General features: G+C 40.2%; 1 protein-coding gene across 3 annotated transcripts; it reads left to right on the top strand.

Moving 5' to 3' along the window:
* The first annotated feature begins 351 nt into the window (after positions 1-351).
* Positions 352-18,409, top strand: LOC134815713 (USP6 N-terminal-like protein). 3 transcript variants are annotated; one of them, XM_063824290.1, is made up of 9 exons: positions 352-390; positions 13,176-13,282; positions 13,618-13,703; positions 13,953-14,196; positions 14,362-14,471; positions 14,720-15,218; positions 15,484-15,627; positions 16,190-16,289; positions 17,337-18,409. In XM_063824290.1, the coding sequence occupies exons 1-8, from the start codon at positions 387-389 to the stop codon at positions 16,241-16,243; spliced, it is 1,248 nt and encodes a 415-aa protein (XP_063680360.1). In that variant the 5' UTR covers positions 352-386; the 3' UTR covers positions 16,244-16,289; positions 17,337-18,409. The 3 variants fall into 3 exon arrangements, with proteins under 3 accessions (XP_063680360.1, XP_063680359.1, XP_063680358.1); XM_063824289.1 differs by having other exon boundaries at positions 16,190-18,409; XM_063824288.1 differs by having other exon boundaries at positions 15,484-18,409.
* The last annotated feature ends 28 nt before the right edge of the window (positions 18,410-18,437 follow it).

Raw genomic sequence — 18,437 nt, forward strand, 5'->3', positions numbered from 1 at the left:
TTGACTGCAGCATGCGCCACCCTCTTCTTGATTATATAGCTCTGGCTCATTATCTCAATTATATATGCTAGAATGTATTATTTTATAATTTTATCCTATGATGACATCTAGCTTGGCTGAAGTGCGAATGAATCTATCTTTCGTTATTGGATTATGTGTAAAATATATAATTATTAATAATTATTATCGAATTAGACAGGGTCCCTGCCCTGTTACATCCAGATATTTAAACTTTTACATTATATAATTAAATAATTCTGTGCCCAGTTGTATCGTGCCTGGTATCCTGAACAATTGCATCACAAACAGACCTACCTACCTACCAAAGAATTGAAATTCAAGTGTTACAACATTTTTTTACAGGATGGAAATGGCGTAGAAGAATCATGGGTAAGTTGAATGTTCTATCTTTTCCGATTTTATTACAAAAATTGTAAAACCCAAAATGGGATTCTGAACATTTCCAGTGCATTCTTGGTTATCAATTGCGTTTCACTTTGATTTATGGAACCAGTTTAATCTCGGTACCTTTTTCCTCTCTCTTGAATATAATGCTCATTCAACGTTTTTTGTTGTTGTTAAAAATCAATTATAATCGGTAAATTTTTAATCATTATCAGTAATACGTTCACTGTTCAGTACCTACAATTAAACCAACTTCATTTCCATCACAATTCATACAGTTCCCTAAATTGTCATATTTCACTTCAATCATGTCACGTGACTCATCATCTGACACAGTTCCATTAATTCTAATAAATTCTAATAAATTCCAATTCTTAAGTTCCCTGTATAACTAGAACTATACTGAGATCTTGTTTTGTTGGCAAAACATAACGTAATACATAACGTAATACATTTTGAATAATGAATATCATATCACTATTATATAGCACACACTAAAAGAAATCTACAAATCAGCTGTCCTGGTTTTAAGATTGTTGTTCTGTAAAGTGGTGACAGTTTTTGCACTTCAATGTGACTGGTTTCTGCTCCTTTCTGCCAAAGCACTGCTACATGGGCTGTTGCCGCCAAAACTTGGCAGCCATTAAACTCAAGTCACCTCATAACAAGACACCCACTCTACATCCTGAGTGAAAACAGGAGAGAATTGGAGATGTGTCACTAGATAATAATTGTGCACAATGTTGTGCAGTAAGTTAACGGACCGAAGTCTTGTAACTGTTGTGTTGATCCCCAGCAGCTATAGTAGAGAGAGATACAACATACAGAGCTGCTGTTAAACAGTTACAGTGTTGCAACAACTGCTGATCTGGACTCATCCCAGCTAACTGACGGAGCGCCTTCATTCCCGCTGCTATCATGTAATGTAATGTACAGAGTAATGTAATGTACAGTCAGACGAGCAATGTAGTGTACCTACTATACTAATGGAATGTGCGTCTAAGTGTTATTAGTTATTTCTCTCTCTCTCTCTCTCTCTCTCTCTCTCTCTCTCTCTCTCTCTCTCTCTCTCTCTCTCTCTCTCTCTCTCTCTCTCTCTCTCTCTCTCTCTCTCTCTCTCTCTCTCTCTCTCTCTCTCTCTCTCTCTCTCTCTCTCTCTCTCTCTCTCTCTCGCTCTCTCTCTCTCTCCCTCTCTCTCTCCTCTCTCTCTCTCTTTCTCCATCCCTCTTGTTTCACTTTCACATTTCACATTAATTTCACACCCTACACACATGGCCATTACATGTGTTATTAACCCTCTCTCTCCTGTATTTCCCAGTGTTGGTAGTAGGCGCGTAATAATGACATTATTAAAATATTATATAATATGTATTATAATATATATCCTGCAAAAGCTGGGGAATTAACGTACGTGACATGTATTACATGTTATTTTACACGTGATATGTATTATACATCAATATATGTTAGTCACGTGATATTCCATATTATTAGTTGTTGTTCCACCTCCCTCTAAACACACTGTCGATATATTATAGGACTATCACAGGTGTATCACGTGACAGGTGTAGCACGTGACAGGTATATCACGTGACAGGTATATCACGTGACAGGTGTATCACGTGACAGGTGTATCACGTGACAGGTGTATCACGTGACAGGTGTATCACATGACAGGTGTATCACGTGACAGGTGTATCACATGACAGGTGTATCACGTGACAGGTGTATCACGTGACAGGTGTATCACATGACAGGTGTATCACGTGACAGGTGTATCACGTGACAGGTGTATCACGTGACAGGTGTAGCACGTGACAGGTGTATCACATGACAGGTGTATCACGTGACAGGTGTATCACGTGACAGGTGTATCACGTGACAGGTGTATCACGTGACAGGTGTATCACGTGACAGGTGTATCACGTGACAGGTGTAGCACGTGACAGGTATATCACGTGACAGGTGTATCACGTGACAGGTGTATCACGTGACAGGTGTATCACGTGACAGGTGTAGCACGTGACATATCATGTTATATAAGCGTGTGTGGAGGTCTCTCTTTTACATGTCACATGTCATGCTAAAATATATATTTCAAGCATTGTGTAAGGTTACGTGACATCTCATGTAACACACATGTGACCCAGTGAGTCATGCATGCAACTACACATACATACATGTATTATATAATATAGTGTGTAATGTAATTACTATAAACTATAAGTCTTTCTGTTTCCATACAAAATATCACAGACACATACACACACATACACACACATATAATATACACACACACACCCTGCCTAGCCTGCCTAGGTCGTTCCAGATGAAATCTCTCTCTCCATTTATCCCTATCAAACATGAGTTAACGCAGCTGGTCAGGTTCCATTCCAGTGTCTTCAAGTAGGACGTCCGGGAAGGTCTTCATGGTGGTCGTCCTCGATAACGCTGGCCATAGGATGGTTGCCAAAAAAGGAGATGTTGAGCATGTACACACACACACACATATGTACACATTATATAGGACACTTACAGAAATGTTCCCGCTTTGCGCATTCTTTTGATTTAGAGAGAGCACTTCGCACAGTAACATTTTGAGATGGAGTTCATAAACGCGGGCTTTGTTGTCAGATGCAATTAACTCTTCGCTAACATCACCAGCTAGGTCATATTTCAAGTCTTCTGTAACGTTTGAAGAATTTGTGAAAGTCGCAAACCTGGCAAAAACATATTTGACTGCAATTATAGTTACTTATAACATACTAGCAGGAACCCGTTTAACCCTGAAGTGGTGTCAAGAATGAAGAGATCACAACAATATTTATTTATTTAGTGATTTTGACACCACTTGGGGGTCCAAATTTCGGGACCTAAAGTTCTTATTCCTTGGCCAATTTTTAATTTCTTCGTACTGGTTAAAATGCCATAAAAGCATTCAAGCCAGCCAAAAAAGTTTCAATGATATATCTCTCACGGTTTTCGCGGAAAGTCGTGTTAAAGTTGATGTCGTTGTGTCAGTAAAATGGTAACAGATATATAAATGTCGTCTCGCTTTATATATCTAGTAAGATGATAAAGTGTCACTGATAAACCCATTAATTATAACAAATCAATGTCTATATCTTTTGTAAGACATTAGTAACTACTAGTTATTGATTATAATAAGTAACTAGTTATAGTTTGTTTAACTACAATTACCGGTGGTGACTGTACTAAATGTACTCGATCTCTAAAGAGAAAGGTGCATAGTAGTTTGGGAGATATAAGCAATGTGTCACGTGTGTGTCACGTGTCACGTGTGTGTGTGTCACTGCAACACATCTCATCAAATCAGCTTGTCCCGACATGAGGTGCAATGATGATAAAAGACTACATAATGTAATATGTGCTGAAAGTAACATGTTTTAAGCGCACGTGCGCGTGGGCAGCACACGTGGGCAGCACCACCACACCGAATGTAATATTATAATATTGAATATTGAGTTTCCTCGGGGGGTTGCAGTGATGCTCTGGTTTCTAAATTAGTATTTCTAGTTATGTATTACGCAGTTCTGTGTTTCGGAACATACCTGTTACACTGGTTACTTGATATTGTACTTAGTATTATACGGAACATATCCGTTACACTGGTTACTTGATATTGTACTTAGTATTATACGGAACATACCTGTTACACTGGTTACTTGATATTGTACTTAGTACTATACGGAACATACCTGTTACACTGGTTACTTGATATTGTTCTTAGTATTATACGGAATAAGATCGTAGTTAGAGTAGCTGTAAGTGTAACGTGGCTATTTAGATATTACATCCTCTCTCTCTCTACTTTAGTTAGGATCCAGCCTGTAATATGTAACACAATCGCATTTTCATTAAATAAATCATATTATTCTTAAATATTATACAATTTGTGAGATGTGTTGAGACAGCCCAATGTTGCTCTTTAAAGATTGTAGCTAAATTGGTTACATGTTACGGCTGTAACAGCGGGGGTTCAATGATAATAATATATTATTTTGTACATATTATAAGTATTATATACTTGGTCGGCTATGTAGTCTGAGAGTACTAAATAGTAAATATGTTACAAAACATGAGACACCTAACAGAAGTAGTCGATATGTTGCGTTCTTTTATGTTAAAAAATGCACAAACATGTCACGTGTTCATTCTCCAGCTTGTGAAACGTAGCTGTGAGTGTGTGTGTGTGTGTGTGTGTGTGTGTGTGTGTGTGTGTGTGTGTGTGAGTGTGTGTGTGTGTGTGTGCGTGTGTGTGTGTGTGTGTGTGTGTGTTTGTGTGTGTGTGTGTGTGTGTTTTGCACAACACTGTTGTACATATTATATAACACCACACGATGTATGTATAATTTATGTATTCTTTGCATAGCAGGCTTGACACTAAGGCTTCGAACTAAATATATATTTTAGTTACTCAAAACCCGAATTTGTTGTCGACCATTTCCATGATTGGGCACCCATGATTTCGTTGGAACGTAAATTGCAGCAAGCAGCGCAAATAGTAATTTTAGTAAACCATGAATTAAAACTGCAATTTGGAATTTGGAATTTGAAATTTGGAATTTCACATTCTTTTAAAAATTATGCGCCGAATGTCGACAGTTTCATGAATAACACATTTTTCGTTACATACTTGTGTAACATTTTATTAAAACTTGGAAGGAACTTTTTTTAGAATACGTCTTTAAAACACGCTGGAATGTTAGGAAATATGGTAATTTAACCACGCATCCGATGAAGCCATAGTCATGTACTAGTAGTTTGTAGTACCTATAATACTGTTAGATACTTTACAGCACGGCTTGTTCATGTTTTCTACCGTAGTAATCCTCCTGTGGAGGTTAGTCTCTTAATAAGGGGGGGGGGGGGGGGGGGGGGGGGGGGGGGGGGGTGCCGGGGGGGGGGGGGTCCTCTAACGGGAGCTGTGGAGGTGAGTTTCTTAATAAGGGGGGGGGGGGGCCGGGGGGGTCCTCTAACAGGAGCTGTGGAGGTGAGTTTCTCAATAAGGGGGGGGGGGGGGGCGGGGGGAGGTCCTCTAACAGGAGCTGTGGAGGTGAGTTTATCAATAAGGGGGGGGGGGGGGGGGGGCGGGGGGAGGTCCTCTAACAGGAGCTGTGGAGGTGAGTCTCTCAATTAGGGGGGGGGGGGGGGCGGGGGGAGGTCCTCTAACAGGAGCTGTGGAGGTGAGTCTCTCAATAAGGGGGGGGGGGGGAGGTCCTCTAACAGGAGCTGTGGAGGTGAGTCTCTCAATTAGGGGGGGGGGGGGCGGAGGTCCTCTAACAGGAGCTGTGGAGGTGAGTCTCTCAATAAGGGGGGGGGGGGGGGGGGGGGCGGGGGGAGGTCCTCTAGTAACAGGAGCTGTGTACCCCTATCAAGATTCTAAAAAAAGTGCGATGAGATTGGATTTTGAGACTAAAAGTGCGATTTTCACGTGTCACGTGCAGTGGCGAAATGTACTCCCCCCCACCCCCCCCCTACCCAGCCTGCAAGATTTCTTGCCCCACAATTTATTCTCTATTTAAAAAGATTTCAGATTTCGCGAGTCCCTTTGTGAGCGAAATTGTAAGTATGTTGCTTTATGTCGCTCGAAAATTTACGTGCGTATTTTTATGAAGTATATAGAGTTACATATTGTAAATCTGATATGCCCATTGTAGCACAATGGTTTAGAGCGCGATCGCTTAACAGTTGACTCTGGTTCGAACCTCGTCGACGGTCATTTTTTTGGCAATTATTAATTATTTTACTAAAATTATCATCAGAGCACCTTGTAATTATATACTTTATCCGATAAATTATACTGTTCGTACTTCAGCTAGAGAAGACTGGCATTTAAGGATTTGTCCGGGGAAGGCCTCGTTCGCACTAGAACATGTCAATTGTCAAATTATGGTAAACGGATTTATCTGACCTAATGTTTGTTTTGTTTTAAGGCTAGAATTTAGAATGGAATCAATGTGATGAGGATCCAGAGTTAATTACCTGTTAGGATTAATAAGTCAGTTCTACAGTTGAAAAGACCCTTTTTCAAACTTTTAATGAAGAAATATTCACTATGCCTAATAGGCATTTGCATTGCCTATGGCAGTATTAAGAATACTCTGAGAAAGATTGAGTCGACTTTAGCCAGGAACAGTACCTTGAGATTTCGACCATTACCAGACCTCCTTTAATGGTAACCATGGTAACTATAGTAACCACTGTTAATCTTGATCTTATAAACCGATTAATATCGACAACAACTAGTATCCTTTAAGACTTAGACAGTACAGAAAAGTAAGCCGTCAGAGTAACACAACCAGTAATAATTCAAAACAATCAATACCAAAAGTACAATGACCATAAAAAGTCGGCTTGATGATAAAGACGAAGGGACCAGCAAGATGAGGAATATTATTATGAAAATGTAAGCGCGCGACCGGATATGTAGTGCTGAAAGAGGGTGCCGAAATCTCGTGGTTAAACTCGCGATATTGGGGTGAGATTTATACTAAACTCGTCAAAATCTCGCACTAATTGCGCGCGGCAAAGTTGTTATACTTTAACCACGTGATCTCACACCGCACTAAGTTCAGAATTTACAAAGTCTTAAGCAAATTTTTGTGTCGCTTAAATCTTTTAAATTACATTTTTCTATTTTCTCACACATTCTTTTGTTAATTTTTTTCTATGTTTATTTTAAGATTTTGTGCGATGAGCCTGTCTCGCAATCTCACATGAATCTTGACCTGGGGCTGTGTATCAATAAGGGGGGGGGGGGGGGGGGGGGGCCTCTAACAGGAGCTGTGTATAATATTACTATACACCTTGTGTAGTGTGTACAGGTATCTGAAACACACTTCTCGGCCACCTGTAACTTGTGTAAGGCTTTGCTTGCACAGAACCTCAATACAAGTTGCTGATTTTACAAATTGAGAGATTGTAGATAAGGACACCAGGTAAACCAAGCTGCCCGGCCTCATGTAACACACACTCCAACTGCAATGAGATAATTTGATTTAAAGTGTTTTTGTTGGAGATAAATGTACTTGCCAAATCTATGATGTATTTTCTTACACTCGGCAGGTAACCTGATCTCTCATACATCTATATTGCACACTTCCTAATCAACATAGATTTATGTGCAATACATCTCAAAGCCTATGTATATCATGTTGCCCCGAAAATAATATACTCAGAAAACAAATGAACTCATATATACTATATAATATGTGTAAAACTATAAACTGAAAGAATTGTGAAAGATATTATCAGCAATAAGTCTATAACTATTTAAAACACTGAACACACTCTTCTTTTTTAATGGCATCCTCTGCCACTGTGTAGTGTGTACACACTACACAGTACAAACATACCAGGGGGAGGAGGTTGAAGAAGTGTCATGTATCTGTAATCCTATACTCTAAATATCTCTCCACATCGTCTTCCTACACACACACACACACACACACACACACACACACACACACACACACACACACACACACACACACACACACACACACACACACACACACACACACACACACACACACACACACACACACACACACACACAACACACACACACACACACACACACACACACACACACACACACACACACACACACACACACACACACACACACACACACACACACACACACACACACACACACACACACACACACACACACACACACACACACACACACACAAACACACAAACACATAACACACACACATAACACATAACACGACACCAGTTAGTGCATTCCACAACTCAGGAATGTCATATTAATATCGTTAGCCTTCTTCAATTAATTCGAATATTTCTCCCGACTGCTGCCATTATTTTGTGTATTTTTAGGAAGAGAGCGTCCTGTGCAGTGCAAGGTGAATTAATATTCAAATATAAAATGTACATAATAATATAGTAGTGCAATAGGGTTAGATAGAATCCTCAATAAGTTAGAATTGTGGACCTGATGATAATATGATGATTACATCGGAACATTAAACAATAACACTACATAACTGCCTCCCTACCCTGAACAACATCACAACACACACATAACACAACATCACAACTGCTGTGATTTAACTTATTTAATATGATGTAATGACGTGAGAAAGTAACCCCATACAAATCTCTCTCCAGAAAGTAGGCCCTTATACTCTAAAGGGCTGAGAAGGGGGAGGGGGGAGGGAGTCAGTATACAAAATACATACGTTGTATCTTATAAAATATCCATTAGCCAATGTTCCATACTTGAGACTTGTAACTTTTCAGATGGCATACTGTAACTACTCATTTGACGATTCTGTCGCCAAAATTTAAAAATTCCATTTTTCGAGGACACACCCATTCAACATCGAATTGCGCATATTCGTGTTTGTGAACATGCTAGAAACTTCATTTTTACATGTTGCACTTGCAATAGGTCATTAAATGTGGAATATGGTCTGGAAAGATGACGTGAAACGGATTTGAAATGACGAAGTTATCAAGCAATTCATTTATCTCGGTAGCTAAATTGATTGGGTAATCATGTGATTATGTGCTACACTGCAAAAACTTAATTGGACTTTCTGCACGATTCACATGGGTGGATCTAGTGTCAGCCCAATCATCTGATCCCACGTAATGAATAAACTCGTTCTGCTTGATATCTGAGTAGCTAGAGCTCCTATTTTCAGAACAAGTGTATTGGGATGTAGGCCAAACACAATGCAAAACATTATGACTCGATCAAATCATTGAAAATATGTAAAGACGGTGAATTAGTCTATTTCAAAAGTTCAGTTTCATCACAGGGGACACCTTTTTATATTAACGTCTTCCTTTATGCCTATTTAAAAAGTTCGCTTTTGGCTCACTTAATATGTTAGGTCACCTAGAAAGCTATCGAAACGCAATTTTCCTATTAAGTCCAACTTGGTATTGCCCTGCACTCCGCGGAATTTAAAGTATTTTCCGGGGTATAGGTTCGTAATTTACAGTTTTGAGGAGAAGAAATGTACGGGTATATAGTGTATTGGGTGTCGATTGTTGAGGAAAGCGTGAATTCTCCTCCTGATTGTTCTGAGCAGTATGCTCACTATGCATCAATTATTTATGGATATTCCATGTACTGTTTTTGGGAACGAAATACTCAATTCACACTCTACAAAACACATGTATAACAATATTATGTAATTATTATTATTACACCTAATTTGCTCATATATTCTATTTTGATTCCGGCAAAACCCGTCACTTGAATTTACTCAACGCTATTTCATTCTTAGTCACATTTTGACATAACAGCAAATTAAGGTAAATGGTATAATATTTGTTGTTGTCAACGATCTGGCCGAATGTATACATAACAAGCTGTCACGTGAGCCATGTACAAGTCAGTTGGTCACGTGCCTTTTAACTGTAACTAGGCAACGTCACGTGATTTTAATTGTAACTAGGCAGTAGAATGGGTGCTTCCTGTGTCAGGAGTAAAGAAAACACTGCTCGCTCGATACTACCTGCTCTTTGTACATATAATGAGCGTTGTTATTACTGTACACACCTCTTGTAATCTTGTTACCGTTTTAGAGGACTGAATCTTTTCTTCTTTCTACCTTTTAAAAAAATCGGTTTACACCTACAGTTCTTTTCTTTTCTGCATAATGTTATATTTCATAATATTTCGAGAGTGCAGCCCGAAATGTTCACAGTTTATAATACGCAGTCTGCAGATTACAACAATTAATTGGCCTAACACCCTGCAACACCCACTAACACCCTGCAACACCCACTAACACCCTGCAACACCCACTAACACCCTGCAACACCCACTAACACCCTACTACTACTACTACTATGTCGGAGCTAAGTCCGATCTACGCCAGAAAACCCCCTCCATATATCCCTGTCCCGCATCAGGGTTCGCAGTTCCTCTTTAGAGTTTGTCCCAACTTCCTTCAGTAACATAGACAAGTAGCTTTGTCTTGGTCGGCCTTGCTGTGCTCTACCGTGCGTAGGTTCCCATAAGACTAAATCACTGGCAAGTAGCTCAGGATGTCGGATGCAGTGTCCCGCCATTTTTAATCTCCTGCTTCGTAACTTGTTTGACAGCCTTGGGAGGCTACCATACAAAGTTATATTGCTGACCTTGTCCTTCCATGAGATACCCAGCACCATACGCAACATCTTTGTGTATGTCCCGTCCAAACTTTTCTCTTGAGCCTTTGTCAGTGTCCAGGTTTCTGATCCGTAGAGCAGCACTAACACCCTGCAACACCCAATAACACCCTGCAACACCCACTAACACCCTGCAACACCCACTAACACCCTGCAACACCCACTAACACCCTGCAACACCCACTGACACCCTGCAACACCCACTACTAACACCCTGCAACACCCAGCAACACCCTGCAACACCCTGCAACACCCACTAACACCCTGCAACACCCACTAACACCCTGCAACACCCACTACTAACACCCTGCAACACCCACTACTAACACCCTGCAACACCCACTAACACCCTACAACACCGTACCCACTACTAACACCCTGCAACACCCACCACTAACACCCTGCAACACCCACTACTAACACCCTGCAACACCCACTAACACCCTGCAACACCCACTACTAACACCCTGCAACACCCACTTACACCCTGAAACACCCACTACTAACACCCTGCAACACCCACTAACACCCTGCAACACCCTGCAACACCCATTACTAACACCCTGCAACACCCACTAACACCCTGCAACACCCACTACTAACACCCTGCAACACCCACTAACACCCTACAACACCCACTACTAACACCCACTAACACCCTGCAACACCCACTAACACCCTGCAACACCCACTACTAACACCCTGCAACACCCACTAACACCCTGCAACACCCACTAACACCCTACAACACCCAATACTAACACCCACTAACACCCTGCAACACCCACTAACACCCTACAACACCCACTACTAACACCCTGCAACACCCACTAACACCCTACAACACCCACTACTAACACCCACTAACACCCTGCAACACCCACTAACACCCTGCAACACCCACTAACACCCTGCAACACCCACTAACACCCTACAACACCCACTACTAACACCCTGCAACACCCACTACTAACACCCTGCAACACCCACTAACACCATGCAACACCCTGCAACACCCTGCAACCCTGCAACACCCACTAACACCCTGCAACACCCACTAACACCCTACAACACCCAATACTAACACCCACTAACACCCTGCAACACCCACTAACACCCTGCAACACCCACTAACACCCTACAACACCCACTACTAACACCCTGCAACACCCACTAACACCCTACAACACCCACTACAAACACCCACTAACACCCTGCAACACCCACTACTAACACCCTGCAACACCCACTAACACCCTGCAACACCCACTACCCTCCCCACTGGCTTCCCTTAACATGAACCTGACCTAGAGATGAGCTCTTATCACGTGATATAAACACGTGACCCCACAACACCCCGCTAGTCACGAGAGCAGTGTAGCTGGGGGAGCATGATGGAGGGATGAGTCAGATAAGCTGGACTGATGAAGAGGATTTAGATAACGAAGATTTGGACTGTTTGCCGCATTCCGGCAATGTTTTTATAGACACCCGGTATAAGCGCCGCTCAACCTGGTCCTTGGGCTCTGCTTCATCTGCTAATGTTTGGGAGTCACGTGGTGAATAATATTAGGGTGGAATAAGTTAAAATTAGATTAATTAAGAACGTTTATTATATTATGTGTGCCAACTTTCAACTGGAGTTGCATAACTGGAATTCCAACGGGTCATGCATTTCACGTTTCATACACAAAAATTGTTTTTACAGTATAAATTCAAAACCTTTGACCACACTATGAGATGATTATCAATACAAACATTAAATCATATTCAGCTCGAAATGTGTGTCTTAATGTGTCTTAACTGTGGTTAAGTCTTTAAGTCTTAAATGTATAACTTTAGTTATACAGATTTTAAAACGCATCTTTATTCCTGTCATCCTACAGCTTACATCTTAAGATACAATAACAAATGGGCCACTTTACTAGCAAGATACTCGTGTACATTGGGCATCGTATGATGAAGCGTTATTTAACTGTGTGTATCGCCTACCTAGCACTAGTAGTAGTAGTACCTATTTAGCAAGCCACACTTCAGCCCCTTGTTGGCTAACTCTGAAGTTAGAACTTCATATATTGACTCCATAATACAACTTGGTACTGCACCTCCTATTGCTGTTCTACAATTATAGCTCTGTTGCCTTTATTTCACCTTTATTTCACCTTTATTTCACATTTATTTCACCTTTATTTCACCTTTATTTCACCTTTATTTCACCTTTATTTCACCTTTATTTCACTAACGTCACCTAAACGGGCTCAATAAAAATTCTGCCCCAGAAACGTCACCTAATGCCCCATTCAAAATACTTAAAATTTTTGCGTCATGGATATCGCATGTGCGTCAAGTCTGTTGTAAAAAGTCTGAACTCATAAAAACAAAATTCAAAATAAAGACGTATTGTTGGGGCTTTTGTGGACCACGCCTTATCTCATCATCAAAGTCATTCATCAAAAGAGCTTGCTTTTCAGTGGCGGACATTGCACAATCATGGCTCTTAAATCTTCAAACATGACACAATATATCATATTATGCATATAATATGAAAAGTTACCTCTGAGTTTCTAAATCGCACGATATTTCAGATCCTGCGCTGTTGGCGCGCGCTAACTTCGATTCCAATTCCTACGACGCTGAAAGGGAAAGGGAAAGGGCTGAGGAGAGGGAACGTATATTTGAACGATACACTCAGGTAACTGCCTAATTTAAAACATTTCATTTTAAACAGTTAACCAGCAGTCTTGAGACACGTGCTTTGAGAAGTGGCTATTATTGAGACTTAAGAAAGTATTAGTACAAGAATAGGTATTTATTTATAGCCATTGTTTAACGTTTATTGTTTATAAGCCATGGATCCATTGTTTTTTTCTTTGCTAAGTCTAATGAAGCGGGGTATTTCGACTATCATGAATTGTCATCAAAATATCTGTGAAAAGGCACTCCACACTCAATATCTAATCGTCAGTTGAGCATCTGTTTATTCTGTTTCTATTTTTATCTCATTTGGTAGAATTGTAATTGTTTCAGGGTCGTAGCAGAACAGATGATATCGAGCCATGGGAGGAACCAAACTTCTCACATTACATGAAGAAAGATCGGTATGGTTTCATCCAGTAAGTTCTCTCTTTTTTGTTACGTTTTTGAATGTTGGTAATCCGGTTCGTCTACATAATATCCCGTACAGAGCAAAGCCTGCGTTACGAAGTCTATGATCTGAAATATTTTTATGGAACGCGCGAATATTTTTGTTCTATACGAACGCAACGTTCACGCCAGTATTTTTTGCATCAAACGTAGAATTAAAGTTTGTTATTGCATTTATTTTCGTCACCACTTCTGGACTAACAATAACCAAAATACAGTGAAAAGCCTATTCCCATGGAGCCGTTGGACAAAAAGTCGCTCGAGAAGAAGCAGATAAAGGAGAAGAAATGGCTACGGATGGTGAAACATTGGCAAGAGACCAATCGAGTACCCGAAGATCTTAAATCTCGGATCTGGAAGGGGTGCCCTGATTCTCTGCGGGGACAGGTGTGGCCCCTCATGCTTAGGATTAGGGAGATTAAACAATCGAACGAAAAGACACACGGTCCCAATATGTATGAGGTAAGTTTGAGCACCGGAAGTATTTATTATAATTGTTCATAGTTCGTTCCATTCTATTTCACCGAAGATAGTAGTTTAAGTAGTATTACAGTGTAAAGTGCACAGTCTCTGGAATTAAAACTTAAATACTTCCTTACGATTCATCCAATTAAAACACCTTTCTAGAGAATGAAGGAGAAAGCACGACGAAAATCCCCCGATATCAGACAGATTGATCTAGATGTTCATCGGACGTACAGAAATCACGAGATGTTCCAATTGAAATATGGCGTCATGTGAGTGAACCTTCAACTGATGAAGATTGAGACTTTATTTTGAGATGCCACATGATTTACAAGCAGAATGCATTCACAAAAACCACCGTCAACCCGTAAAGCATCTTGTTCATAAAATCATGCGATTCCGAACCCAAGTGAGCATTGCTGCCATGTTTTGGCAACCTTTTGGCCTTTTAATATTGGTTTACAAATTTGTGTCTGTATTCATTATTCAAGGGACATTTGAGACCAAACTACCCTATCAGGCAACAGAAGCTATTCTACGTCTTGGCAGGATACTCCATGTTCAACAAGGAAGTTGGTTACTGTCAGGGTATGGCCAATGTAGTGGCTCTAATGCTCATGTACCTTCACGAAGAAGAAGACGCGTTCTGGGCTCTGACCTCTCTGTTACGTGGGGAACGTTACAAAATGAACGACTTCTTTACACCTCGACTCCCCAAGCTCTTCAGATGCCTCGATCATCACATGGTTCTTAGAAAAAAGTTCATTCCCTCGGTACACAAGCACTTAAAGAAGCTTCAATACGAACCGACTTTGTATGCCACTAAATGGTTTTTGCAATGTTATCTCGACAAACTACCATTCTCTCTAGCGCTCCGAGTTTGGGATATCTTTCTGCTTGAAGGAGAGGAAATAGAAACTGCCATGGCCATAGCTATATTAAGAACTTTCAAAAAAACTCTCATCAAGCAAAACGACGAACAGCTCAACGACTTTTTGTGTCGATTGTGTGAAAGTCAAGTGAGTTGCTTTTTTAAAAAACTCATTCGTTTCTAACTTTTCGCCGCTTATAAATTGCTGTGCAACTTGACGTATATGAAGTTGCTAAAAACCTGATTGTTTTCTAAAGATTCTAAGCTGACAAATTATTTTTGTCTGACAACAATCATTGCGGCAAACCCATTTTCAGCAGAGCTTGATATTTAATATAATGGGAGCCTAATTTATGAGAGACTAATTTTTGTTGTTTTTAAAGTTCTTACTTAATGAGAAACATTAATTTCAGTTGGACGAGGAGAAGATTATAGACAATCTTTCGGAGGTTCTTTTAGATCTCCGGAGACAACGAATGTCACATCTTCCCAAAGAGAAGATTATCGAAGAACTAAAACCTTCCGAGTCTTTATCCACTCTTCCTTCTAATAAAAAGGTTAAAAAGAAGAAAAAGAACCGTGACATGAATAACGGGGGGACCAACACCTTGCCCAGCATGCACATGACTTCATTGTGATATTTAGTGTTTATTCTTATAGAACAAAGGTTGCCGTTTAGTAACCAATCCGAGATGCTCAAGTGCCGCCAACTCGCCCTGCGGCCTGTCTACGTCGTCGAGTCAGGTTTTACCGAATTTTTAATTAGTAATTATGGAAGGTTTGGACTCGGAGGAGAAGGTCATATTAGCACTCACAGGTCATGTGTGAACATATTTGAATTGTGATATCGGTATTGCAAGGGGGTGACCAGATGTCGCACAAGTCCATCATATTATCTAGTGTCATCAGCAACTCATTCTAACGCTAATCAGATCAATTCATCAATTGGTACACACACATTTGTTTAATGAGCAAACATTTATCATCAACATTCCCCTCAAACATTCCAACATTTGTGGACACAGGACAATACCCGATCTCTACTAAAATGTTTGATTATAACCGAGAGAAAGTAGGACAGCGGGGGTAAGTTTTAACTCAACATCAATCTCATCACAGATAGTGGTGCGTAACACGAACCACTTTACCCCGGTGTACGAGACGACGGTGTAGTGAGCGCGTGCCCACTCCCCGGGCCGCGCCGCGCACCCCGACTAACGTGAGTATTGCTCGTATCGTGCTTCCTTCTAATTATCTGCATGCTATCTCCCCGGACTTATTTAAACACTTTATAAGACACTTTGAGAATAAAAAACACTTGCTCGTCGCGTATCTTGTGATACTCAGTCCATGACTGTTTTGCCCGCCAACTCTCTGCCTTGCTCTGACTAAATGCACTGAAACAGGAAACATGAATGTAGGGATATCTGGTCGCATCATGTATATATTTACTCGTCGTATTTCGTACATGATAATTGACATGCTAATCTCTAATTATATGCAATATGCATGTATAAATCATAATTGTTAAGTATAATTAGTATGTGCTTGCCTCACTAATTCGCATACACACACGGCTGATGAATCTTGCCAATCAGGGATATGCTGCTTGCCGTTATAATTGGTAGAATAATATGTCTAATTGTATAGTTTAGTTGTTTCAATTGGGTTGATGCGTACATATAATCGTTCTGCAGAAAGTTACAATTATTATACGGTGGAGAAGTTTCGTTTTCTTTCACACACTAACCTTATTACATGTTCCCAGTCTGACACACTTACCTTATTACATGTTCCCAGTCTAAAGCAATATCTTATCTCTCGGAATATTGTTTCTCAAACTATATCAAACTTAACATCTTATTGTTTTATCGAGAAACAACACCTCTAAAGCAATACATGTTCAACATCATGGTTTTTAAAATATCTCACCTCTCCAGCAAGTATCTGTAATGCCAAAATGACGTCTCCAGCAATATTTTACCATTTCTAAAATGTCTCTCTTAACACTAAAACATGATGTCTCGTCCAACACTATTTCAAAATGTCTCAAGCAACATGTGTCGTTGCACACCACAACTGTTTCCATACCAATGTCTCAGTACCAATGTGTCTCACATTAAGTGTCTGGCTGTCTCCGAATGGTCCGGGAGGGACAGCATGCAGATGCCAAATGAATGAAGCATGATATGTGTAGTACTCTTCCTACTACCACCCTCTCTAAATATATTTCACATACTGACAACTAACATTAATTACACTTTAGATATCGGCACCTAGAGCTAAACGACCCTTGACAAGACAGTGACACACTCTTCTGACTTGCAACATCTAGTTTTATTAGGTTCACACCCCTTTTACACCACCCGGTCCTCCTTGAAGGGAAAGAGAAAACGAGAAATGAGGAGACAATAATCCCGTATAATTGCCACGTGCTTGTGTGCATGTACGCGTGCAGTGTGCACGGCATAACGTGCATACTGCATGTGCACTTATGTGAGCATGTGGCGATTGTTTGGAGACTTATTCTATTGTTTCATATTATATATTGTATGTTGAATTCTTTGTAAATTATTTTATTGATCCACCGTGTCTGCCCCGGATGTTTTAACGTTAATTTTCTACACTTAATGGTGTGTTGGCACTGTGTTTGGTACGATTTCTCACGCGTTATCTTTCTCGCGCGTTACAGCATGTGATGTATCACGCGTTACATTTTACGTTTTAGCGTGACCTATCACGCGTTACACGTCACGTGTCGTAGTATGTGAGAAGTGAGAACGTCCCTTACCGCTCAACATTTAGGAATTGTTCACAGAAGAATTTAAGAGCCGCGTAGGTTTGAGCTATGTTTAGGTTCTTAGAGAGGTCTTCTTTTATTTTATGTTTTTACTCAATGCAAATAATATGCAGGTGATAATGTTAATCATTATAGTACAATTTAATCACTTTGTTTGTGCTCCGCTTTATAAGAGTCGTCACCACGGATCATTATCATTATTAGCGATTACAAGGGTCACTTCGTAGCGATTATATATTGAAAAAGCACAAGTTTGTAATGTTTCTTGGTTAATTGTGAAGCGCCGAATTAGCGATGTACCCTGTGTAATAGATATGTTTTCTAATGACTAATATACTAGCAGCATGTTATCGAGTTGCGCTTAAACGAAACATTTTCAAAAATGCAAAATATTTGATAATTAGCTGGTGGGCTACAATGTTTGAAAATTGTACCCGATAAATTTAACAGTTAAAACTAAAATGTTAAAAGGCAAAAAATAGTGTTGATAATGAGTGCTATTTATTGTTTAATAGTCCGATTTATTGTTTAAGGGAGGGGGGGTCCAGCCTGATAATAGTCCGATTG

This window comes from Bolinopsis microptera, chromosome 5 (assembly GCF_026151205.1).
Source record: "Bolinopsis microptera isolate Bmic1 chromosome 5, MBARI_Bmic_1.0, whole genome shotgun sequence".
Lineage (NCBI taxonomy): Eukaryota > Metazoa > Ctenophora > Tentaculata > Lobata > Bolinopsidae > Bolinopsis > Bolinopsis microptera.